We start from the raw sequence: 24,606 nt of genomic DNA, 5'->3' as shown, positions 1-24,606 counted from the left end.
GACCCTGTAAACACTTCTATCTAAGTGATACAGATTAACAGTGTACTTAAGATTAGCATTTTCCTATCCTCAGGTTAGTTATATCCAGTTAATCATGACAATGTTCTGCGTTCTGTGTTAGTGAGCTAAACAAATGCTCAATCATCTTTACAAGACATAACCACTTTTGCTATTTGATTTTAGTAACTTAACATTTGCTTTTTTATTACCTTGCTAAAAATATGGCAGTTTGCTGTATAATCCTCCCCAAATTTTGTGGACGAGATCATAATTCTCTTTTGTTGGGCCTGTCACTTTAAACCATGCCATAAAAGTGAACCTACTTGCAGAATACCTGTAAAGATCACCAAAAAGGAGGAAAAAACTGATACCAAGTAGTCTGGGAAAACAAACAAACATACATACAAAACCACAGGGCTCTGCCAGAGCCAAAGTGAGGCTGTATTTATGAGGCAGGACAGATGATTCACAGAACTAATTCATAGAACCAACCAGGTTGGAAGAGACCTCCAAGATCAGCCAGTCCAACCTATCACCCAGCCCTAACCAATCAGCTAGACCATGGCACTGAGTGCCTCATCCAGTCTTTTCTTGAAGACCTCCAGGGACGGTGCCTCCACCACCTCCCTGGGCAGCCCATTCCAATGGGAAATCACTCTCTCTGTGAAGAACTTCTTCCTAATATCCAGCCTATACCTACCCTGGCACAACTTGAGACTGTGTCCCCTTGTTCTATTGCTGGTTGCCTGGGAGAAGAGGCCACCCTCCACCTGGCTACAATGCCCCTTCAGGTAGTTGTAGACAGCAACAAGATCACCCCTGAGCCTCCTCTTCTCCAGGCTAAACAGGCCCAGCTCCCTCAGCCTCTCCTCATAGGATTTGTGCTCCAGGCCCCTCACCAGCTTTGTTGCCCTTCTCTGGACATGTTCCAGCACCTCAACATCTTTCTTGAATTGAGGGGCAATGATGATCATCACAGCACTGGGGCCACTGTTTGGTAGGAGCTACAGGTAGGTTTCCTTTCTGAACCTTGCATCACTTTGCATGGGAAGCACAGCACAAGGAAATGAAGCATCTGAGGATGGAGAATACACACAGGTAGCTCTATTCCCAGCTCTTTTCCAGGCAAGTCACAGCCAGGTGGTGGCACACCCAGACTGAGATCCACGCTCGATCCCAACATACAGTGTCATAGCCTAATTGTTTGATACAGTCCACTGGGTTTGTTAGTCTTCCAGCTAATATGATCAGAGATCAGTTGTCATCTCTGATTTGCAGCACAATTCCAGACATGTTTATAAAACAAATTACCAAGCTGGCCAGAGCTAAGGCATACAGACAGTATAAATTATGCTTTCACAAGCAGGAAAAAAATAACAGAAAGTTATTCTTTCTAAAACTGAAATGCAAAGTGAAACTACACTCAAAGGAAGGTATTTGAAACCACAACAAACTAAACCTCATATATTTATGAAATGACAGCTTCTTTAAATCTGAACATCTTGCCTTCACAACCAAGAGATCCATATGGCTTTCTGTGCTGTTCTGGAAACACAGTCACTCCAGTGAATCTTTAAAACACTGCAACTGAATTTGGTGTTTAATGTCCTTAAAAATGAGGGCCCTAAAATTAGTCTGGATGGAGAGAGAAGGCTGAAACAAATTACTTCAGAAAATCAAGACTTTCTGTTAGTAAAGATGTGCACATGGCGTGGATTTTCATACATGTATATAGGAATACGAAGGGCTGCATGCACACTGTGCTTTAAGAAGTTTGTCTTTCAGCTGAAAACACTCTGTATGAGTTCCACAGATGCACACAAAAAGATACCTTTCTGTATCATCTACCCTCTTTTCAACATGTGTCAATTAACTGTTTACAGCAGAAATCTAAAAGCTCTTTCCATCCTATGCTGCCCATAGGGAAGAATATCAGAAAGTAAATACCACTTCAGTCTGGAAAATGTTGTCTAATTTCAGTTGTTATTTGACTTGGTCTTTTATACAGAGACACAAGGCATGTAAAGCATTTTGTAAGCCCATATCATGTACTGAACACACATTGCCCTCCTGGATCTCACAAGCAGATGACTAACCTCATCAACATAGCTGTCATACTTTCAAAACCAGTTTCACCAAAGACTTCTTACATTCAAGAATCACATTCATTACAACACTAATCAAACCACAAGGACTATTAGACACAAAAAATATCCTCTTTGCTGTAGATTTCTTTTTATCTCATTATAAATGTAGACCCCCAGAAAATTCCTACATGAAAGGAATATTGTCTCCATCACCGTTCTCAAACATCATCTTTAGGAAGTCCCTTGTGTACCTTTTGATGATGTGGAAGATGTACCTCCTCTGTGATTGAAGTCTGAGATGTCACTGTGATTGCACAGACAGATGGAATTTTACATGTAAATGCTTATTTTCTCAATCTTCAGTGTACTTAAAGCACAAAACCTAATTAGAGGTCACCATTTAGTCACCATTGATCCTTGAATCTGCCACTGATTTTTCCTGCAGGTCGCTTCTTATTACTAGATATCCTGCTTATATTCAGAGGTATCAAAGGGATTTTAAATAAAAATTAGTAGCACTGAGAATAAAGGAGTTCAGATTGGTTTTACATGTGATAAACTGATAAAACAAACTGTCTCATACTGACAGAGAAATGAACTTAAGAAGGGATTTCTCAAAAATTGTTAGAAGTGACTAACATCAGCTGAGCACACTGTGAGTGTCTCTCAGATAGGAGATAAGTCAATTTACAATTGGACACAGAAAGTCAACAGGCAACATTAGACAGCTTTCCTGAACACCATTACACCACTGATTTAAACTCAATTATGCAGTCAATACAGACCACCACACATAACACCTCATGGGAGTATTTGGCTTTTACAGCAGTTAACAGTTTCAAAACAATCTCAAAGGAATAATTTAAACATTTATTTGCACCAATTACTTTGTATTCTGGCTGCAGCTTATGCCACATAACTTCACAGAATGTTAGGGGTTGGAATAGACCTCAAGAGTCCAAGCCCCCCTGCCACAGCGGGGATCGCATAGAGTAGGTCACACCAGAATGAGTCCAAGCAGGCTCTAAATGTGTCCAGAGAAGGAGACATAACAATCTCTCTGGGCAGCCTGTTCCAGGACTCTGTCACTCACAGTGAAAAAGTTTTTCCTTATGGTCATATGGAACCTCCTCTGCTCCAGCTTGCCCCTTGCCCTATCATTGGACACTACAGAGCAGAGCCTGACTCCATCCTCCTGACATTTGCCCTTCACTTCTTTATCAACACAAATGAAGCCACCTCTCAGTCTCCTCTTCTCCAGAGGAGCCTGAAAGTTCCCTCAGCCTTTCCTCAGCAGGGAGATGTTCCACTTCCTTCAGCATCTTTGTGGCTTGGCGCTGGACTCTGTCAAGCAGTTTCCTGAGGTCCTTGAACTGAGGGGCCCAGAACTGGATACACTATTCTAGATGCAGCTTCACCAGGGCAGAGTGAATTGAAATCTTCAGCCAAGCATGATGTACACATACATCATTGAGAGACTGTCTTTTAATAAGATAATAAAAAAGAGGGGGTTTCCAGAAATAGCAATGATTTGCTCTATTTTTTCCCTCAGAAACTTCTCTTTGTCAGGGGAATTCCAAGTCACCAGTTTATTTTTCTGGAACTTCTGTCTGGGTGTGCCAGCAAAAATCACAGCTCACCACATAACTACAGCTGCAGAACTCAGATCAAATGACACATTTATCTTCCCTTTCCACCTTTACTAGCAAGCTTTTCTTTAAACTCTTTCGAAAGTCCTAAGACCTATAGAAAGCAGCAACTAACTACTTATTCCTGTTACTCATCCTGTAGTCCTTTACTGTGATGAAAGTTATGATATTGCTTCCATGAAGCTAGCAAAAACTAGCCTGAAACCTGTACACATCAAAGGTAAATGTACAGGCTCTTTGGACCATATATAAGGTTTCAAGCCAAAAAACAAAAGACCATCATAATGCTCTTGTCACTTACTAGAGTCATAATAATTTTCTTTTAAATATAGATGAAATTAACACAACACACTGCATCAAGATGCACAAGTAACTTTTTGTACAGTCTGGTAACATTTTTAGCTTGAGGGCATTCTTACTATCTTAATAGGAAATACCCTAAGTATGCATTTACACAGTGCTTCTGTGGTGCATGCTCACTGTGCACATCCATTGCATGTAATTTCCTTTAGGAAACAAAATCTTTTCTATATGTCAAAGTTGAAATGGTATGACAAGTAGTACCACCAACATGGTAAATACAAAGGGATGTGCATAAACAGGTACTCACAACCTTCACTTTGCAAAGACAGCATTAAAGCCATGCCTCTCAGAAAACACGCAGTGTGTCTGAAAGACACAGGCTAGAGGAAAAGTGAAAGTACAGAGGAAGTCAGCACTCGCTTTACATGGCTGCTCAGTAATGCTGCACCATTTGGAGAACACAGACCTTCCAAAATACAAGAAAACTGGGAAAACATAGCAAAGCTACCCTAGACAGAAATAAAAAACAGTTGCCATGTTTTTAAATACATGCTGTGAAATATCACACAATGGCACAGCCTGACATTTTTGCTCCTGTCCCTAGTTATGACTGGGAGAAAAGAGGACTGCTGAAAGCCACAGATAGTTAGCCTAAGATCCATGCACAAGAAAAAGCAAGAGACTTGCTCTACTTACTTTGTTTCATCCTGCACAACTGTCACTCCTTCTGGAAAGCTATAGACTTCTAACTGGAAAAGACTGTACTTGTCTGCAAGAATTCGTCTTGGTGAACATGAACATGCCTTGCAAAACCTTCCTGCGACACCCTCACATTAAGCTATCACAAACACATCAGCCGATCAGACAGCTCGCCCTGCACGGAGCAAAGGTGAACTTCCCCACTTGCTGGAAATCACAGAAAACAGCCAGTTGGAAGAGACCTCAAAGGTCATCCAGTCCAACCTCTGACCCAGCACTGAAGGGTCAGCACTAAACCATGTCCGTAAGAGCCAGGTCTGTATGCTGCTTGAACACCTCCAGGAACAGTGACTCCACCACCGCCCTGGGCAGACCATTCCAATGCTTGATAATCCTCTCTGTGAAGAAGTATTTCCTAGCATCCAGCCTGAACCTCCCCTGGAACAGCTTGAAACCATTTCCTCCAGTCCTGTCGCTTGCCACCAAGGAGTCTGCCCCCTCCTCACTCCCGCATGCCTTCAGGCAGTTGTAGAGAGCAATGAGGTCTCCCCTCAGCCTCCTCTTCTCCAGAATGAGCATCCCCGAATTGTGACAATTACCTTTCTGAAACTATACTATCTTGGAAAAAATCTCCCTAGGACAGGCTCAGAGCAGACAGGGAGTGTCTGCTGTCTGGGGGTAGAGGTAATTTCCATCTCCTGTCGCCTGAGCAATGACTATACACCTGTACAGGGTGCATGAGCAGCACTCCGGGCTGGGCTTAGTCCCGGTAAGCAGAAACAGGCTGAGACAGATGGGGGTATTTAGCCTGGAAAAGAGTGGTCTGAGAGGCATGCAGCAGTGTCTAAAGACGATAGGACTGGGCTCATTTCTTTGGTGCCCAGTGATAGGACCTAGGACAGCAGGCACAAACTGGAACACCTTCTAAACTTGAACATAAGTGAAAACTTTATTACTGTGCGGGTGGCGGAGCACTGGAAGGGGCTGCTCGGAGAAGTGGCAGAATCTTCTCTAGCAACTTTCAAAGCCCACACAGACGTTGTGGCTGACAACTTGCTCTAGGTGACCCTGCCCTGCGGGCCAGGTCTCTTTCGACCATGCTGTAACTGTGAAGCATGACATCTCTCGCCGCCTCCCAAAGGGGACCTCCCACCCCTAGCCCAGGGGATGTCTGCTGGCTTCACGCCTCGCTCCCCGCGCAGCAGCAGGCTATTGTCCCGACGCAGCTAGCCCACGGAACCAGCCGAACCTCCACAAAGCTCCGCGGACGCTGGAACCCACTCGCACAGCGAAGGGAAGTCCCTCCTCCGCGGGCTGAAGGCGGAGCGGGCTGCGGAGGAAGAAGGGCGGGCGGAGGGGCAGAAAGCTGTGCGCTGTGCTGCGCTTGGCAGCGGAGTGCGAGAATGAGCGCCGGGGATGACGGAGGGCACTCGGCTGCTATCAGCTGCGCTCTTCCCTCCATCCCTTCCAACAAACTCCCGGATTTGCGTTTTATCAGCCGTGGAGCTTACGGTACCGTGTCCGCCGCCCGCCATGCCGACTGGAGGGTCCCGGTGGCCCTCAAATGCCTGCAGGGGCCGCTGCTAGACAGGTGACGAGGGTGGAGAGGGGGACACCGGGATGGGTCATCGCTGAGGGGGCGGCCGCGGGCTGGGGAGGGGTGATAGAGGCAGTCCGGCTGCCGGAATCGGGTGCCACGCCGCCCCTATCACCCCCAGCCCGTCCAGGGCCGCCCAGTCTGTGGGTAATGCTGGTGAAGTGTATTCTCCAAACAGGAACCCAGAACTTGGCGTGTGACCAGCCAGCTAAGGTAGTATTGTGGGCCTGTACTAGTTTAGGCATCGCTCGATGCCCTTGTGATATGGAGCAGACAGAGACGAAGTGATCTGCAGGCACAGGAATAGACCTTAGTATGTTGCAACTCATTTCCCGGCTACAGCTGAATCCCGTGGGAAAACCCCGAGCTTTCTTAGACCTAGTCTTTTCTGGAGAGAGGATGTTGTGCCTCTTGTCCTGTGCTTTCTTTGAAGTCTGCCTTTATTGCTTTTATCTTTCTTACAGTTGTCTCTAAGACAAGCCGTTTTCCCTGATGCAGATAAGGACCAGCTCTTGCCCGCCCTTTAACATCCGTCTAAGTTAAAAGTTTTGCTGTTGTAAAAGCAGCAGGCTTTAGTGCTCCAGGCTGTCTCTTCTCACCATATAATCTCATGGCCCACTTTTTTTTTTGATAGATCTACAGCAATGGACCCAGACTAATATGTGCTCTTCAGCATGTACTTGAGCTTGGTGGGCACAAGCCAGTTCTCACTTGCAAGCTGTAGAGCCATATTAACATGTGCTGGGCATAGCCCTGGCTTGTATGGAGCCATGCCCCATCCTGTGATTGCGTCTGAATCAGGCTGGCTCTCATCCAGAGGACCAGCCTTAGATGTGCCGTGAAGGTCCTATATTTGGATATCCTAGTCAGGTACTTTACCTGTACCAATCACTGCTATGAAGTCTAAATCTTTTTTTCTTAGAATTATCTTTTGTGGTCCAAGTATCCCCAGTGTCAACAAACCTCTATTTTTTTCAGGAACACTTAAGATACAAGGCATACCAAGTAGTTTGTCATTTTATAGGTAAAAGCACATGTAGATAAAACTTGAACTTCTCAAGTCCTCATGATGCAAGTTCTGAATTTCTAAAGATGCCTGAAATTCACATTTGTTAGGTGGTTGGACGTAACAGACCATTCACACAGGTAAATTCAGATGTCCAAGCATCATGAGTCTCATCTCTTCTGCTGCCTGTGCAACCAGGGAATATTTTTTGCCAGAAGGTGACTGAAAGCAGGGGCCCAATTTGAAGGAACAATTTATCTGAAGAGAAACTATAGTTGGTCATACCTTTTCCTTGAAAAAAATGCAAGTGCATTCCCTTAACCTTATATTATTTTGATGCACATCCACCAAATTTACATGAGTTGGAGAATTGTGACTTAAAATCTCCACTGCAGGAGACGAGTACTGAGCCTCAGTGACAACTCAGGATTTGAAGACAGGCAGTGAAACAGTAATAGTAACTTGCTATATAAACAGCATAGTAGGAATCAAATGGTGACAGGGGATGGTGCTGCACATAGGTACATAATTTTTGTTAAGAGAATATAGTGAACCCAACATTTACTTTCAGTTTCCTAGTACTGATATGGTAATGGTTTTTGTTTGTTTGTTTTCTTTAAGTGATAGAAACCACCTTCTAAAAGAGGCAGAGATATTACACAAAGCCAGGTTTAGTTACATTCTGCCAATTTTGGGAATTTGCAACGAGCCTGAATTTCTGGGGATAGTAACAGAATACATGACAAATGGCTCATTAAACCAGCTTTTACACGGGGTAAGTGTGCTTACAGTCTTTAAATACAATCCTTGGCTATTTCAACTAGATTTGTGATTTCCATACTTGAGGGAAGGAGTATAGTATTGCAGTATTTCAAATTAAAGGACAGCTACTGCCACTAATAGTCTTTGGTGCTCAGACAGACATCCAATAACTGAAAAAGCCAAACTCAGCAGGCTTTAGTTCTTCCTTTAGTGTTGTGACCTATAACTGGCTTCATGTTGAATTATTATATAAAATCCTTTTAAATATCTCTGTTGTCTCTAATTAGCAACTGAGGTACTTATGCTTCTTTCAGCTTGAGTTTTAGAATGATTGACCATCTAAATATCGCACATGCAAAAAAATGAGTGGCTTTCCTGAATTTCAATCTTTATTAAAAATAAATGTTTGAAGATTTTTACTGTCTAGGAGTCAAATATTGCTAATCTGAACGGATATGGGGTATTGCTACCAGATTTGACTCTCAGAAATAAGTTTGCCTGTGATGAATTCCCAGGTGCTCACCTTAGCTTGATCTGAGCATCCAGTGTTTGTACTGCATTTGTGTTTTAACAGCACTGCAACTGCTTCTGCACCTTTGATCAATACATAGCTCATTATTTAGAGAGCTCAGCTGTTTGTTTTCATAAAGGCATTCATGTCAATGCAGATTTTAAGATTTCAGTAGAGTTTTGCTGCCTTTTTCTGAAAGTTTAATATTTATAAAGTTAATAGTTTCACCGCTGCTTCTTTTTTTCCCATGCCCAGTGTCAATTGAAGATACAGTTCTTGCTTTCCTTTGTGTAGTGCTCGTTACCTGTGGGTTGCAAGTTTCATACAGGAATTAATTTGAAATGATATTTCTAAATGAAATTAGTACTGCAGAAGCATCCTACATCATGTGTAGCAGTTACAGGTGACTAGGTGAATGCCAGCAACATAACCCGGCATGATTAACATTTATGTATTTGTTTTAACAGTTAGCCAGTCTTAATGTTCAGTTACAATCTCTTGTGGTGTTCATGTAATGTATATTTTGAAAAGTTACCACTTGCCCTAAGTCGCTTTCTTCTTGTTGTGGAAATCTTTGTGTGGTGCTGTTAGATAAACCAAAGGATTATATTCTGGTTTTGTGGTTTTATCTTGGCAGAAAGATGTATATCCTGACATTCCCTGGTGCCTGAGATTCCGCATTCTTTATGAAATTGCTTTGGGAGTAAACTATTTGCACAATATGAATCCTCCATTGCTGCACCATGACTTGAAAACCCAGAATATTTTGCTGGATGGTGAATTTCATGTCAAGGTAGAGTTATTTCATTCTCGTGTTCTGTAGCATCCAGAATGAACAAAAGCGTTTTAATCATGGTGAAGGAATAAGAGTGGGAGCGTGGTAAGAGTGAGAATGTGGCCACTCAGAGGAGATGTAGTTGTATGCCAAATGTTTTGTCCTATCCTTGCAGACAGAACTTTGGAGTTTTTCTTTTGAAGACTCTGATTTGGTCAAATATGGATTTAATCAATATGAAAATATTTGAAAGCTGCTCCTGCTGCTGCAGTAGCTGATACCAAATAGTAGTGACACTCTCATGTGGCAGCCTTCCAAGGGTAGCTATGTCTGACCCTTTCTGAGGGTGTTCCTGTCTCAGATGTTCAGACATGTTAGTTCTGGAGGACGGTAGACCAGATCAAAATGTTGCCATGCAATGTGTACATACATGCTCTGTTAGTGTAATGTAAGAACATGTAAAACGTGACTGCAAAATCTGAACATGTTGGAAGATGCCTTTTGTGAAGCTCCTTAGAGCAAGCAAATGTGCATAGAGAAGTAATATTAGTTTAAAACTGTAATTCTGCCTTCTAAAGTAACACTGCTCTGATATGAAAAAAGAGACTAAAAGTACTTCTGGCTAAATTGACAGGTGCTTTCATAATTGTAAGATTTGTTGTGTTGTGTTGTTTTGTCTTAAAGATTCTGTGGGTTTGAAATGAAAGAATGTATACTCCAAGTATATATATGTGTAAGAGGCATTTCACACTTAGCTTATGCTTGAAGGGTGAATGCTTCAGTTATCAACTGGTCAGATTAATCTTTCTGTGAGTTTATTGAGCAAAAATCAACCATCTTGTGCTGATTTCTGCTTTATCCATTGCAATGACATTTTCTTGGCAGCAACAAGGTGCCTGGCAGAGCTTTGTCCCTGCTCACACCCTCAGCAGGTCGTATCTCCTCCCACTCAGGTGTGCTGGTGTTGCCATCTCTCCAGCTTCCTGATAAACCTGATTGAGGATCTGGTCCAAGTAGTTTTATTATCCTTCTTTTTGAAAAATCCCTAGCAGCATTGATGTGTTCTGGTGCTCTGCTTGACCATATCTAAGTAGTTGCTTTGCTGGAATAATTGAAGGGACGAGGTTAACTTTTTGATACCTGCTTTACTTCCTGTAAGGAGTCTGTGAAAGTCTGTCCTGGGTGGTTTTAAGTGTTTTTTGGGGGTGATGCAAGATTCTCTAAATTAGGACAGCTGGCAGGAAATGCAAGGAATGTTATTATGCATGCCAAATAGAAGTATTGCAAATGTATAGAACACCATTCATAGAGTGCTTCTGGCTGCCCCAGATCTGCAGGATGAGCAAGATAATGCAGTTAGAGTGAGGAAGGCTTGGTGAGAGTGGGTCGTAGAAGGAGAAAAGTTATATTTTTGCTGTGGATTTTGACTGTACACTCTCCAGAAAGCTACTTTCGGTTGTCTTAGTTGTCACAATGCTCATACAGGCACCTTTGTTAAAAAAGGTTTTGCTCTTCTGCCCTTGTCCAGCTTTTGCAGAGCTGGTAGCTGGCTGCCTGCCTTTACCCCTCATGTGCTGGACACTCAAATGTATTCATATTCTGCTGGCAGTGTGTCTCCTTACCTGTAACCTTGTCTGACATTTTGCTCCCTGCCTTGTGTATGTCTAGGAGCAGAAAGGCTGTACTGCACAGTAGCTGTACCGCACAGTAAATGAAAGATGTAGCTGTACCGCACAGTAAATGAAAGATGGAGGAATGATTTGCAGCACAGAGTTTGAGAATGTCAAATCTAATAATTCAAGTATTTCTGAGTTTTAGGGGTGAGCTGGTGTGCCCTACATTTTTCTGTGACAGCAGCTATTTTGGGACACCTGCAGCCTAAGTTCTGTAGAACTATCATAGAGTCAACCTCCAAGCTCATCCAGTCCAACAACTGTCACCCAGCTCTATCCAGTCAATTAGACCCTGGCACAAAGTGCCTCATCCAGTCTTTTCTTCAACACCTCCAGGGACAGTGACTCCACCACCTCCCTGGGCAGCCCATTCCAATACCAATCACTCTCTCTGGGAAGAACTTCCTCCTAACATCCAGCCTATACCTTCCCTGGTACAGCTTGAGACTGTGTCCCCTTGTTCTGTTGCTGGTTGCCTGGGAAATTTTATACTAGTTTTGTGCTTTCTTCACAACCAATGAGGGTTTTTTAACCAAAGGAAGTGATTTTCTTTATAGGGAATAGACTTCCACAGCAGATTTCCCATCCATAAGGTCCGTGACTCCTTCCTTAAAAGCAGGACAGGATAGGGCAGTGCTATAGGAATAGCATGAGTCATGACCTGGGAATGCTTCCTGAGTTGGGGCTGGTGTTTCCTGTTGCTAGGACAACCACATGTTTTTTGTGCCTCAGGTTGAGGACTTTCAGTGACTCGTTTCAGAAATTTCTGACAACAGCCAGCAGATAAATCCAGTTTTTCTTCTCAGAGCAACTGATTTGTCCTTTTCAGATTGCAGATTTTGGCATGTCAAAGTGGCGTGTCATATCCATGTCGCAATCACGAAGCGAAACTTCTTTACCAGAAGGAGGGACAATTATCTACATGCCACCTGAAGATTACAATCCCAGTCAGAAAACCCGTGCCAGTGTAAAACATGATATCTACAGGTAACTTTTGTTGTTCTCAAGCTGACTTTACAATCTGAACTCAGGTTTCATTTACTGAACTCAGACTTGACTATATTCTCAACAACTTATATTAGTTTTTAGTGTGGTAAGTGTATAAGGAAAATCAGTCAGGGCAAAATAGAACTGAGGGTAGCTAGATTTGATCACCTATTTCTTTAGAAAACACTGTGATGAGTGTAATGCTCCAGAAATTCAGCTAAAACTAGACAAACAGAAGAGTCTGGTTTCTATAAATGAGTATGACACATAGCCACAATGTAGGGAGGGGAGAAACTGTTTGCACCATTATCACAGTGCTTACACCTTTGTAGTTTGTGCACATCAACACAATTTGCAGAATGTGCTTGGGGGAAAGAAGAAAATGGGGTTTTTTTTGGAAGGTGTTAGGGTTAAAAGAGACGTGATGGGGTTAGAGGAAGTGTTTAGAGAGGTCTCCTTAGGGGATAGTTGACTTTATAAAAAGTTCAGATAGATTTGCATCAGTCAGGTCTGAGTACTACAAGTAGTAGAACAGGAAGGAGTGGAGTGGTGGTGACCCATGCAACAAAACAGCCATTGTTCTTGGGATATTAGAGTTAGCTAATCTGAGGTTTGGAGAGCTCAAAGATTGCTGGAGAGATTGTTGAGGGAATCGTCCTAAGTAAATGGAGATTGAGGAGGCACGAAGCAGGGCTTATCACTGTGACACAATCCATCCCAATTTTGTTCTTTCACTTTTACCTTCAACTGTCTTTGACAGGGTTTTATTTGGTAAGAGTTGAATCAGTCTCAAGGGGTCTTATTGACTTCCAGGGAGACCACCGTTTCTCTTAATTATCCCTTACCCATCAAGTGTACAAGAAGGTTCATGACATTCCTGTCCAAAGAAAAAGAGGGGAGCGTACCTGCTTTCCTCACTCTTTGATGACAAAACCTGGACTAGGAAGACATTGAAAAGGAGTAGTGGTACATTGAAAACAAGCAGCAGTGTGATGTTACCTCCTCTGGCTTCTGATTTAGAGGGGTTGAAAATGTGGATGGTGGTTTAATGAGTGAGTGGACATAAGAAAAAACATGCTTGGTAGAGAAAAAAATTGAGTGTGGACGAATAACAATAATGTGGGAGAAAATAAGAGACAAAACCTAAGTAGAAGAGTTCAGAAAACTGAGAGACTAAGAAGGAAAGAGATTGTTTGAGAAGAAAGAAAAGGAACAAGAGGCAATATTGTAAAGAGAGGTGGCTATTCAAGGCAGGAAAACAGGAAGGTGGAGAGACAGTGAAGGAAATCACCACCAGAAAGGTCACATGGGAAGATCTGTGCTCAGGATCAGAAAAAGATGCTAAGAAACAGAAATAAACAAAATCATGAATAGTATAAAGCAAAATCAGCAGTAAGTGGTCTCCTGCAGTGTTGTAGAATTCTCTAACCTTAGAGACATTCCAAATTGAATGGAAGTCTGATGTCTGATTAATTGACCACAGCAGATACAGCTGAATGCTGGTGAGATATTGAAGATAATTTGAGAGGAAGGATCTTCTTTAAAGAAACAAATCTTTCATAACAACAGTCAAGCAGCATTAACTTTTACAAGAGGAAAAATGTGCTGTGCCAGAATAAATCAGCCTGCATGTATTTCTCAGGAATGAAGCAAAAGAAGGTTTTCTAACAGGACTGCTTTTGTTAGGAGTTGCTTGAATCATTTTTAAAGTTGATGAATAATAAAATGAGATTTTAAGAATTGGTTATTTCATTCTTACTTTTTTTTTTGATTCTTCTGATTGGTATCTATTAGATGATATAATGCTTAGATGCAGTTACATGTTACCTGTATGCAACCGGGGCAACCTGCTCCAGTGTCTCACCTCACCAGCCTCATTATAAAGAATTCCTTCCTAATCTCCAGACTAAATCTGCCCTCAAGCTTCAATCCATTCCCTCTCATCCTATCAATACAAGCCTTGTGAAAAGTCTTCCTGGCTTTCTTGTAGCCCCCTTCAAATACTGGCAGGCTGCTCTAAGGTCTTCTTGGAGCTTTGCTTCTCCAGGCTAAACAGCCCCAACTCTCAGCCTGTCCTCACAGGGGAAGTTCTCCATCACTCTAATCATCTTTGTGGCCCTCTTTGGACCCACTCCAGCATCATCATGTTTCTCATGAGCTGGGGGTACCAGAACTGGTCAGAAATGTGCTGGGGGCACCAGAACTGGTCAGAGCACTCCAGATGTGGTCTCATGAAAGCAGAGCAGAGGGGCAGAATCACCTCCCTTGTCCTGCTGATCACACTGCTTTTGATGCAGCTCAGGACACGCTCTGCCTTTTGGACTGTAAGCACCTACTGATGGCTCATGCTGAGTTTTTCATCAACTGACACTTCCAAGTCCTCCTCTTCAAGGCTGCTCTGGAGCCACTCCATGCCCAGCCTGTATTTGTGCTTGGGATTGCCTTGACTCAGTCCTCTACAGTCAGCCCTCTGATCCTGTGCATGCAGGATCATCTTAGCCAAATGTTTTTCATAGAATGTAAAGCAGAGCACACTGTGTTATTAAGTAAAACAACATCTGTACCTTTTATACTTTAAACAGTTATGCCATTATTATGTGGGAAGTGATGTCAAGGAAACAGCCTTTTGAAGGTAAGGTCATGTCTTCCTTTAGTTTTTTTTGTATCTTTATATAAAGGCCTAGGAACTTGGGGAATTAATTTTAGAGGTTACTTTGAAAGGATTCAACTTGTAAACTTGTTGCTGAAGGATATTTTGAGGCTCCTTTCCAAACCTGACTCTCTTTCTGTATTTTTTATTACACTGTTGTATGATAAGTATGTTATTTTGTAGAAAAAAACCCAAAATAATCTTATTTTGATGAATTATAAATAGTATGTCTGCAAACTGTTCCTCCCATAGTATGCTGTTTATGTTGCATATATTTCTAATGACTGAATGATGTCTATTTTGACAGAAGTTATAAACCCCTTGCAGATAATGTATAGTGTGTCACAAGGACAGCGACTAGACGTAAGTGAAGAGAGTTTATCAATGGATATTCCTCATCGACCGCTCGTTGTAAGATTGATAGGAAGTGGATGGGCACAAGACCCAGATGAAAGACCATCGTTCTCAAGTGAGTTTACCTTGCACAATGAGAAAAGGTTTTTAAGTTGCCAGATTTCTGTTCCACGTGTTCCTTACAGAGCAAGGTTATAGTTCACAGATTGCGTCGTGTTGGAAGGGACCGTCAAAGGGCATCTTGTCCAACTCCCCTGCAGTCAGCAGGGACAACTCTAACCAGATCAGGCTGCCCAGGACCACATCAAGTCTGATCTGAAATGTCCTCAGAGACGGGGCCTCAACCACATCCCTGGGCAGCCTGTTCCAGTATTTTACTACTCTCATTGTAAATAACTTCTTCCTTACGTCCAACTTAAATCTATTCTGCTCCAATTTCAAACCATCGCCCCTTACCCTGTCACTGCAAGCTCTGCAGTTGCCAGCGGAGAGCAGTGAAGTTGTCAAGAGTTGTCTTGTTGTGTATGCTTGCCTGTTTCCACCAGCTCTGTAAACAAACTTTCACAAGTGGAGCAACAGGTGTGCCATTAAACCAAGCTGTTAGTTGGAGTCTTGCATTTTCCATCCTAATGTACTTGTGAAAACAGCAGCATATTTGTTTACCTACTTGCACTTGAGGGGTTTTTTTTATTTATTATTGGAGTGAACAATGTACACAATGAGTACTATGGGATGTACAGCAAACATACTAGCAAGCCATTGCACATCAGGGTGAGCTATAATGACTTTGTGTTTGCATCTTGTTTCACTGAGACTTCATCTTTGATTGTTCCACCTTTCAGATTGAGCAGGAATTGGTTGAAGTCAAGCACTGAACTCTCTATCTTTCCTTTGTTCAGCTTTTTGTCCATCAGAAGGAATATAGACACTTCCATCCTTTTTTTACAGTGGGTTGCAGAATGTAGGAAATGAAACTGAAGCACAAGCTTATGGAGGTCAGAGTGGCATAGCATGAACCAGGGAAGTTTTGGGTTGATTTTTACAAACCTGTGTTTGTTGTGCTTAACCACATACTTGGTGTATTTCAAGTCCTTATCTATCCCCAGCAGAATGACAGATTGTTAGGGCTTGGAAGGGACCTTCAAAGATCATCTAGTCCAACCTCCCTGCCAGAGCAGGATCACCTAGAGTAGGTTGCACAGGAATGCATCCAGGCAGGTTTTGAATGTCTCCAGGAAGGAGACTCCACAACCTCTCTCTGAAAAAGTTTCACCTCACAGTGAAAAGCTTTCCCTTATGTTCACGTGGAACCTCCCATGCTTCAGCTTGCAACCACTGCCCCTTGTCCTATTATTGGACATCACTAAGAAGAGCCTGGCACCATTCTCCCTTCCTACATTTATAAACATTAATGAGTGTCTCCCAGTGTTGTCTTCTCCAAGCTCAAGAGCCCCAGCTCCCTCAGCCTTTCCTCACAAGGGAGATGTTCCACTCCCTTCAGCATCTCTGTGGCTTGGCACTGCATTCTTTCAAGCAGTTCCATGAGGTCATTCTGAAACTGAGTGTCCCAGAACTGGACACATTATTCTAGATATGGCCTCACAAGGCCAGAGTAGAGGAGCAGAAGAACCTCCCTTGACTTACTAGCCACAACCCTTCTAATCAACCCCAGGATGCCATTGGCATTCTTCACCTCCAGGGCGTATTGGTGACTCATGATCATCTTGTCCACCAAGACCAGCAGATCCCTTTCCTCTACGCTGCTCTCCAGCAGGTCAGTCCCCAACCTATACTGGTCCACGGGGTTGTTCTTTCCCAGATACAGGACTCTACGCTTGTTCTTGTGATGTTTCATTAAATTTCTCCCCATCCAACTCTCCAGCCTGTCCAGGTTTCACTCCTTAGCATGCTTAATGTTGCAGTAATTTTCAGTTCTTGTTTAGCTGTTGTGTAAAGATAATCCCATCAAAATCAACAGAAATTGATTAACTCTTTTCAGCTGTGAAATTTGCTCTTGCAAGTATTGCTGTGCTCACCTATGTCAGTTTGGTGAAGCTAACTGTGGTTTCTGCAACTGCCTCACTGTGTTTCAGTTATATATGCTTTAAAAACTTCTTCCCTAGCTTTTTAAGACACTTGATCCTAATTATGTAGGTAAAGCTGAATCACCTTGAAGAAGCAAAAATACAGAACAAGAGAATTACTGAAAGTATTCAAACACATTCCAGTACAAATTACCTACATTCTGTATTTAAGTTTCTCACTTTCATGGTTGAAGATGCAGCAACTCAAACCTGAAATAGCAGGATTTTTTTAGTTGGTTCTGGTGAATTTTATTATTAGGGCTTGTTTTGGTTTCTTAGTGTTACACATAGAGAGGTTTGCAATCTTGTTACTTCTTTTACAGATTTGGTGAGCAGAATTTTGTCATTATTTTCGAGACTTGTATAGGCATACTTCCTCTGAGGTGGGAAGTGTAAGAAAGGTGCTGTTCAGATAGCTTGCAAATATTCATAACTTCATTTTTTTACATCATTCTGGCAGAATGATGCAGAAGGCAAAAGGAGGACACATCCAAATGCATACAGCATCGTCATGTTCCATTTGCAACCCAGAATTAATTTCATAACCTTTTCTGACACGTTCATATTTTTGCATTAAAACCATTTTGAAGTGTTATTTTTGCATTAATCTGGCTCATACAATTGTAAATTATAGCTGTAAAGCTGCCTGCTGGAAAAAGACCTGGGGATGTTGGTTGGCAGCCAGCTGAATATGAGCCATCAGTGTGCTCAGGTATCCAAGATGTCCAACAGCAGCATCCTCACTCGTATCAGAAATACTGTGGCCAGCAGGATCGGGGAAGTGATTGTTCCCTTGTATTTGGCACTGGTGAGGCTGCACCTCATACTGTGTTCATATTTGGGGCCCTCACTACAAGAAGGCCATTGAGGTGCTAGACTGGCTTCCAGTGGAGAGCAACAAAGCTGGTGAAGGGGCCAGAGTACAAATTTTATGAGGAGTGTTTAGAGAAGCTGGAGTTATGTAGCATGGAGAAAAGGAGGCTGAGGGAAGGCGAAGTCTTAGCTCTGCCTGAAAGACAAAAACTGAAAGGAAAGGAGATTGTAGCAAGGTTGAGGGATGGTCTCCCAACTAACAAGTGATAGTACAGGAGGAAATGGCCTCAAGTTGCACCAGGGGAGGTTTAGATTGGATATTAGGAAAAGTTTCTTCACCCAGATGGTTGTATAGCACTGGAACAGGCTGCCCAGGGAAGTGATGGAGTCACCATCCATGGAGTTACTTTAAAGAGGTGTAGATGTGGTGCTTGGGGAGATGGTTTGGTGGTAGATTTGGCAGCATTAGGTTAATGATTGGACTTGATGTCCAACCTAAGCAATTCTGTGATTATTTTTTTCCAAGCAAGGCAGTATATTTTAATAAAAGCATACACGTAATAGTATTTCCTTATGTGTTCCTGTTTCCTTGTGTCACTTAACCAAAACAAAAGAGCAATGAAATCTGTGTTTGCACTGAAGGGATAATTAACCAGGGATGTGTACTAAAGCTTACCTGAATTTATTCTTAGCTCCGTGTCTGCAGTAAGATGGTCTTTGAGAAGAGCAAAGCTTTCTTCCCTACTTTACTATCCTAAAAAGAAAGAGGAAGTTACAAAACTGTTGCAGAATTAAGGGAAGTAAAGGTCACTGATTGGGAAATGTTGTGCTTAGCATTGCATGGGGTGGGGAATTAAAATAACCTCCCTTTTTGTTAAATAAACTGTAAATAGAAAAGCTTGGTTAATCTGTCTGTTCTCCTTATAAAGAAGGGCTAGAGACTGCTTATCACCATGTTTCTGCACACGCTTGCAATATGTAACTGCCATTTTATTATTACCAACAAAAATTAAGTGCTTTTAGTGTGGAAATGGAGTGCTAGGCCTACAAAACTCTGATTTAGGTGGTGCAGGAAAATGAGAAACCCAGTATTGAACATAGTTCTTGAAGATATTAATGGGAAAAAAGTTAACATGGAAGGACTGTGGTAACATTAGAAGGGGAAAAATGTTAATGAGTGTGCAGTGTGATGAATTACAGTAAGGGGGTTTGTCAGATGGGTGGAGTCCACAGAAATGCAGTAGAATTAAGTTAACACCATCATCCTTCTCCAAGGTTTTGTTGTACTTGACCACAGTTTCAAAGAGATACTTTGATAACACAATCATCTCCACATTTGAAATACTTCATTTTGTAAACCTTTCAGAACTGGAAGGCAAGGAAGCATAGCACAGGTTGTCATTTGCTTGATGAGCAGATCATTTTAGCTTCTCTGACTTTTCTGCCCTTAATGAGCATGAGGACATTATCATTTGGATTCACTAGATGTGATAGGTCAGTGCCTAGACTATCACCATGTATTCTGTGTTTTGCTGTGCTAGGGGTGCTGCCTTGAATTACAGCACACCTGCCAATCTGTTCTGGGAATGCAAGACTTGCAGCTGGATATAGTTCTGATCTATTTTGATACAGAATGTTGAGGTGGGCAGGTCAGGGTTTGTTTTGATGGTGTGAAAGATGCATTTTTAACAGGTGAGGACAAGGAACTTCTGTTTGGCAGAGGAACTGGTATGATGCGTACCAATAAAGAAATTGCTTTTCTCATAGAATCACTAAAGTAGGGAAAGGCCTTTAAGATCATTAAGTCCAACCATAACCCAACTAGCATGACAACCAAGCTGTAAGAAAGTAGCTTTATCAAAACAAAAACTGAATTTCCACCTTATATCCTTCAGCAAAGTATTCTTTTCTTGTTTAGAATGCTTGATAGACCTTGAGCCAGTCCTGCGAACATTTGATGAATTAGCCATGCTGGAAGCAGTAATTCTGTTAAAGAGATCAAAGGTAAGTGGCTTTTGTTACAGTCAGGAGATGGTCAAATAAGTTGGTAACTTCTGCTTGCTAAGAGAAATATAAACTCTTTTGTCATTTATCTAATCTTGTATCTGGCTGCAGCATAGTGCTTGTACAGAGCTGTCATCTTGTCTTGTAGCAGAAATGTAATCCAGGCAAACATGTCTCTTCCAGTCACTGTATGAATCACGGTGTCTCAGCAAGAGTGGCAAGAAAGCAGATATGGAGCAGATACCTCTAAATGTACCTCTGAATCCTCAACAGGTAAATATTTTAGATAATGCATTTGGTATGTTGGTATCATTTAAGAACCTGAGAGCTTTAAAGGGGGATTAACTTAATAAGGGGGGAGTTGTTCCACAGTTTACTGTGCACTCAGAAAAGGCACAAAATGCATTAGTTGAACTAGAGTGTTAAGAAATGTGTTAAGATAACGAAAAACAAGCGAGCAGACAAAAGAGCACGTTTGATACGTCCTCTAAGTGTGGGAAAGCCAGTCCCTCAAGAAGGAATATAGTGCACAATGTCTGCAGCTTCTAAGAGACTGTCATCTGCTCTCTTACACCTCTGTGGAGCCTCCTTAGATAGGATCATAGAGATTTGCTTTTATATGTTGATTTTTAATGCTGTTTCTTTTGATTCTTACTAATAAACTTCTATACAAATTACTGTCAGCTCTGGGAAAACACAAGAGTTAGGGTAACATTGGTGTCTTCCAGTTTTATGTATTTTAACTGTGCTGTCTATTGAGCTTTTAAGATAGGGAGAAGGGAGTGATGGGAAAGTATTCTGTAAATAATTGGTACTTTAATGTGTATTTTCATTATACATCTGGAATCGTTTCAGGAAACATGTTCTGACTTCATACAGTGTGATGCACTTCCTCTTCGAAGCATCTCTCCAGATATATCAAAACTCAAGTCTATTCCCAAGTCCAATATCCTCTCATCAGGTAGAGATACTATTAACTATTTGTCAATTAAATTGCCATTGCAGCTTTACACTCTCACCATAACACTGCATTTGCATGGTAGATACTCAGGTCTCTGTTTATGTCAGAAAAGAGATCTATTTTGTAAACTTACTGCTCAGTCCCCAGGCTAAATAGGAATACTGTGATCAATTTAGTAAATGGAATATTTAAAAACAAGAGGACACAGTCTCAAACTGCACCAGGCAGGTTTAGGCTGGACATTAGGAAGAAATTCTTCATGGAAAGAATGATTGCCCATTGGAATGGGCTGCCCGTGAGGTGGTGGAGTCACTATCCCTGGAGGTGTTTAAAAGGAGGCTGGATGAGGCACTGAGTGCCATGGTTTAGTTAATTAGAAGGGTTAGGTGATAGGTTGGACTATGTGACCTAGAGGTCTTTCTGTAGGTTCTCTCCAGCTGTAAGGTCTCCCTGGAACCTTCTCTTTTCCAGGCTGAACAGTCTTTCAGCCTGTCTTCATAGAAGAGATGATCCAGCTCTTTCATGTCCATCATCTTTTTTTCTGCATAAAAAATCTTAAAAGTAGACATTTTTAAGCTTTCTACCAGATTAAACCCCTTTTTTTTTCTATTCCTTTGCAAATGTTTACATGAAGGTTTCTTGAAGTCATATGCTGTTTTGATGGACTACAGAAAGCTTCCATTGGCTTCCTACCCAACGTCACAATTGGTCTCCCTGTGCTTTCCCTCTGCTCGAATCTTTTTTTCAGTATTTTCCCCTTTATTACCCTGCTAGACTTGATTAAAATAAATTACTCTGTTTTCAGGCTGACTTCTGCCTAGCTCTCCAAATTCTTCAAGGAGTTGGTCTGGTTTTTTTCTTATGGTTTCTAAAAAAATGGTGTTGAACAGAGCTTTTTAAAAAATTTATGTCTACTGAGTTTATTCTCTCAATATTCATTTAAAATAAAGTAATATCCCTAAACCCTGGTAAAAGATAAGGGACATAAAGATGCTCAGAACCTGAGTGTAAGGAATAACATATTTGAAGTGATTTTAGGTTGTTTATGACTTGTTTTATGGAGTTACTCTAAACAGTCTCTGCTGACTGTGTTTTATTTGAAGATAGAAGTAAAACAGCTTAGTTTGTTTGTTTTTTCTGCTTTTTTCTTTCAGATGGAAGTTCTGGGGGTCTACACTCTCTCAGCAGTTATAGCATGGATGAAAATATCTCTGTAACTCAGAGTGCCAAACCTTTTGTGCATCCATACAGTTGCTTACCCTCCTCTGACAAAAGTGTTTCAGAAACATCATATGCTGCATCACCAGTTCCTTCAGGTACAGCAAACATTGATTTAATTTCAGGTCATATAATCATAGAATGGTTTAGGTTGGAAGGGACTTCAAGGATCATCTAGTTCCAACCCCCTGCCATAGGCAGGGACACCTCCTACTAGAACAGGTCGCTCAAGGCCTCATCCAACCTGGCCTTGAACACCTCCACGGAGGGAGCAGCCACAACCTTCCTAGGCAACCTGTGCCAGTGTCTCACCACCCTCACTGTAAAGAGCCCTTTCCTAACAGCAGTTTGAATCTCCCCTCTTCCAGTTTAAACCCATTACTCCTCGTCCTGTCATTACAAGACCTTGTAAGTAGTCCCTCCCCAGCCTTCCTGTAGGCCCTGTTCAGATACTGAAAGGCTGCTATAGGGTCTCCTTGAAGCCTTCTCTTCTCCATGCTGAAGAGCCCCAGCTCTCATAGCCTGTCCTCATAGTAGAGGTGCTCCAGCCCTCTGATCATCTTCGTGGCCTTCCTGTGGACTCACTGCAACAAGTTGATGTCCTTCTTGTGTTGGGGGCTCCAGAACTGTTCACAGTACTCCAGGTGCGGTCTGACAAGAGCAGAGTAAAGAGGGAGAATCACCTCCCTTGCTCTGCTGGCCACACTTCTCTTGATGCAGCCCAGGATAGAGTTGTTTGGGCTGCACACTGTCAGCTCATGTTGATCTTTTCATCAACCCAGACCCCCAGGTGCTTTTTCTCAGGGCTGCTCTCCAGCCGTTCACCCACAATAAGCAGGTATCCTGATGTCAAATATATGTGTGTTTATGAAATAGAAACTGGAATCGTTGCTCACCTGCAAATTAGTGACAGGCAGTTACAATACTAATTTTATCGTTTTTCAATCCTCTCCAATCTCAGATTTTGTTTTGGAATCCATACAACAGAATGTAGCTCATCAATGGATCCAAAGTAAAAGAGAAGAAATTATTGATCAGATGACCGAAGCGTGTTTGAATCAGTCACTGGATGCCCTTCTATCAAGATTTTTACTCATGAAAGAAGATTATGAACTTATTAGCACCAAACCTACAAGGACATCAAAAGTCCGCCAGCTGCTTGATACCTCAGATAGCCAAGGAGAGGAATTTGCCAGAATTATAGTGCAAAAGTTGAAAGACAACAAACAGCTAGGACTTCAGCCTTATCCAGACATTGCATCTAATTCTCTAAGACTGCATCTTTAGATTTATTCTTTCTGTGCAAAACCATGTGAATATTTCTTACAACACTGTTCTTATTTCTCTGGAGTGGTTTTATATATGTACTGCTTTGCCTTTACTGCACTTTTGTAGAGCCTCAGAAATGACACCGAGTTCACCTAGACTGCATTTGATGAGTTATCAATTAATCAGTTGGAGTGTAGTCATAAAGCCAAAGACTTGACATTTTTTAACTTGGTTCATAGAACTATTTTGTTTATTCATGTCAAAGAAAAAAAAACATTAAATGTTCCCCATTTTACATATTTTCTGTCTATACACATCCTTAACTTTCACCTCCATGCCCGTTTCAACTCAGATTTTCTCCCGCCATATGGTCTTTCACATGGGGGAGGAAAAAAAAATATCTAGGTGTTCTATTTTGAGGCTTGTATGCTGTGTGAATAATAAATGTTACTCTTTCACCCGTGCCAGTAACTGCTGCTGGAGTGCTGGAGAAGAGCAGTAGGTGGGAGGAAGTTTGCATTGCGTTTTTACAGGCATGTTTGTTCTGTTTCGTTTTGCCCATTTCTTTGCCAGGGCAAGCGGTTCAGACCACTGCGTATGAAGAATGTCTGTCCAAAGAGGAGCCCAAGGACACGGAGGACGTTGTGCTGCTCACCTGTCTTCCACTGAGAAGGGCTGCATTAGAAAGGGTGCAGCTATAGCCTCTTACTTTATTTGGTTGCACCTACTTAAAGCCCTCTTGAAATCATAGCATTATGAGATCCATATGTAACTTGTACTAGGGAACGCTCAGCTAATACCTATTCTACCTTTCCTCAGTTAGTCCCTCCCTTACCTTTGTGACCTGCCATGAACACTCTCCATCTCATGTCACTGGGTCAAACTATTAATTCCATTTTATTTTATAGGATTTACATGATGAGCAGTAGTTTGGGTCTGCACAAAGATCTGCCGCTGCCCTGCCAGGCTGGAACTGGTGTCTGTGGTTCTCTCCTCCTATGACCTGCCGTAACCTTCTCTGGACAGCACCTTCACTGTCATCTTTTGGTCTGAAGGATGGTGCTAACATGTTCAGGCACCAGTAAAGCCACCTGAGAGGAAATGTATGTATATAAAAAAAGGGCAAAAGGTATACAAATGCCTTTTTACAAGTACATGGGGAAAATAGAAACACAGGACTATACATATTTTACAACTCTTACTA

The 24,606-nt window shown here is 42.0% G+C and overlaps 1 protein-coding gene across 3 annotated transcripts; it reads left to right on the top strand.

The window, feature by feature from the left end:
- The first annotated feature begins 6,079 nt into the window (after nt 1–6,079).
- On the top strand, nt 6,080–23,702 carry RIPK2 (receptor interacting serine/threonine kinase 2). Of its 3 annotated transcripts, none has more exons than XM_064153974.1 (11): nt 6,080–6,329; nt 7,963–8,116; nt 9,252–9,407; nt 11,892–12,049; nt 14,632–14,681; nt 15,007–15,168; nt 19,869–19,954; nt 20,138–20,227; nt 20,810–20,915; nt 22,070–22,231; nt 23,095–23,702. In XM_064153974.1, exons 1-11 carry the CDS (start codon nt 6,142–6,144, stop codon nt 23,418–23,420), a joined length of 1,638 nt encoding a protein of 545 aa, XP_064010044.1. In that variant the 5' UTR covers nt 6,080–6,141; the 3' UTR covers nt 23,421–23,702. The 3 variants fall into 3 exon arrangements, with proteins under 3 accessions (XP_064010044.1, XP_064010043.1, XP_064010045.1); XM_064153973.1 differs by having other exon boundaries at nt 19,851–19,954; XM_064153975.1 differs by lacking the exon at nt 7,963–8,116 and having other exon boundaries at nt 6,213–6,329; nt 19,851–19,954.
- Nucleotides 23,703–24,606: the final 904 nt, after the last annotated feature.

The sequence above is a fragment of the Pogoniulus pusillus genome, chromosome 14 (genome assembly GCF_015220805.1).
Source record: "Pogoniulus pusillus isolate bPogPus1 chromosome 14, bPogPus1.pri, whole genome shotgun sequence".
In the NCBI taxonomy this organism is placed as follows: Eukaryota; Metazoa; Chordata; class Aves; order Piciformes; family Lybiidae; genus Pogoniulus; species Pogoniulus pusillus.
The sequence above is the reverse complement of the archived record's forward strand: the minus strand, read 5'-3'. Positions and strand labels throughout refer to the sequence as shown.

Coding starts and splice junctions, on each gene's coding strand:
- RIPK2 (XM_064153973.1), top strand. CDS start 6,142: ATGAGCGCCGGGGATGACGGAGGGCACTCGGCTGCTATCAGCTGCGCT. Junction 6,330..7,962: donor CAGGGGCCGCTGCTAGACAG/GTGACGAGGGTG, acceptor GTTTTCTTTAAG/TGATAGAAACCACCTTCTAA. Junction 8,117..9,251: donor TAAACCAGCTTTTACACGGG/GTAAGTGTGCTT, acceptor TTATCTTGGCAG/AAAGATGTATATCCTGACAT.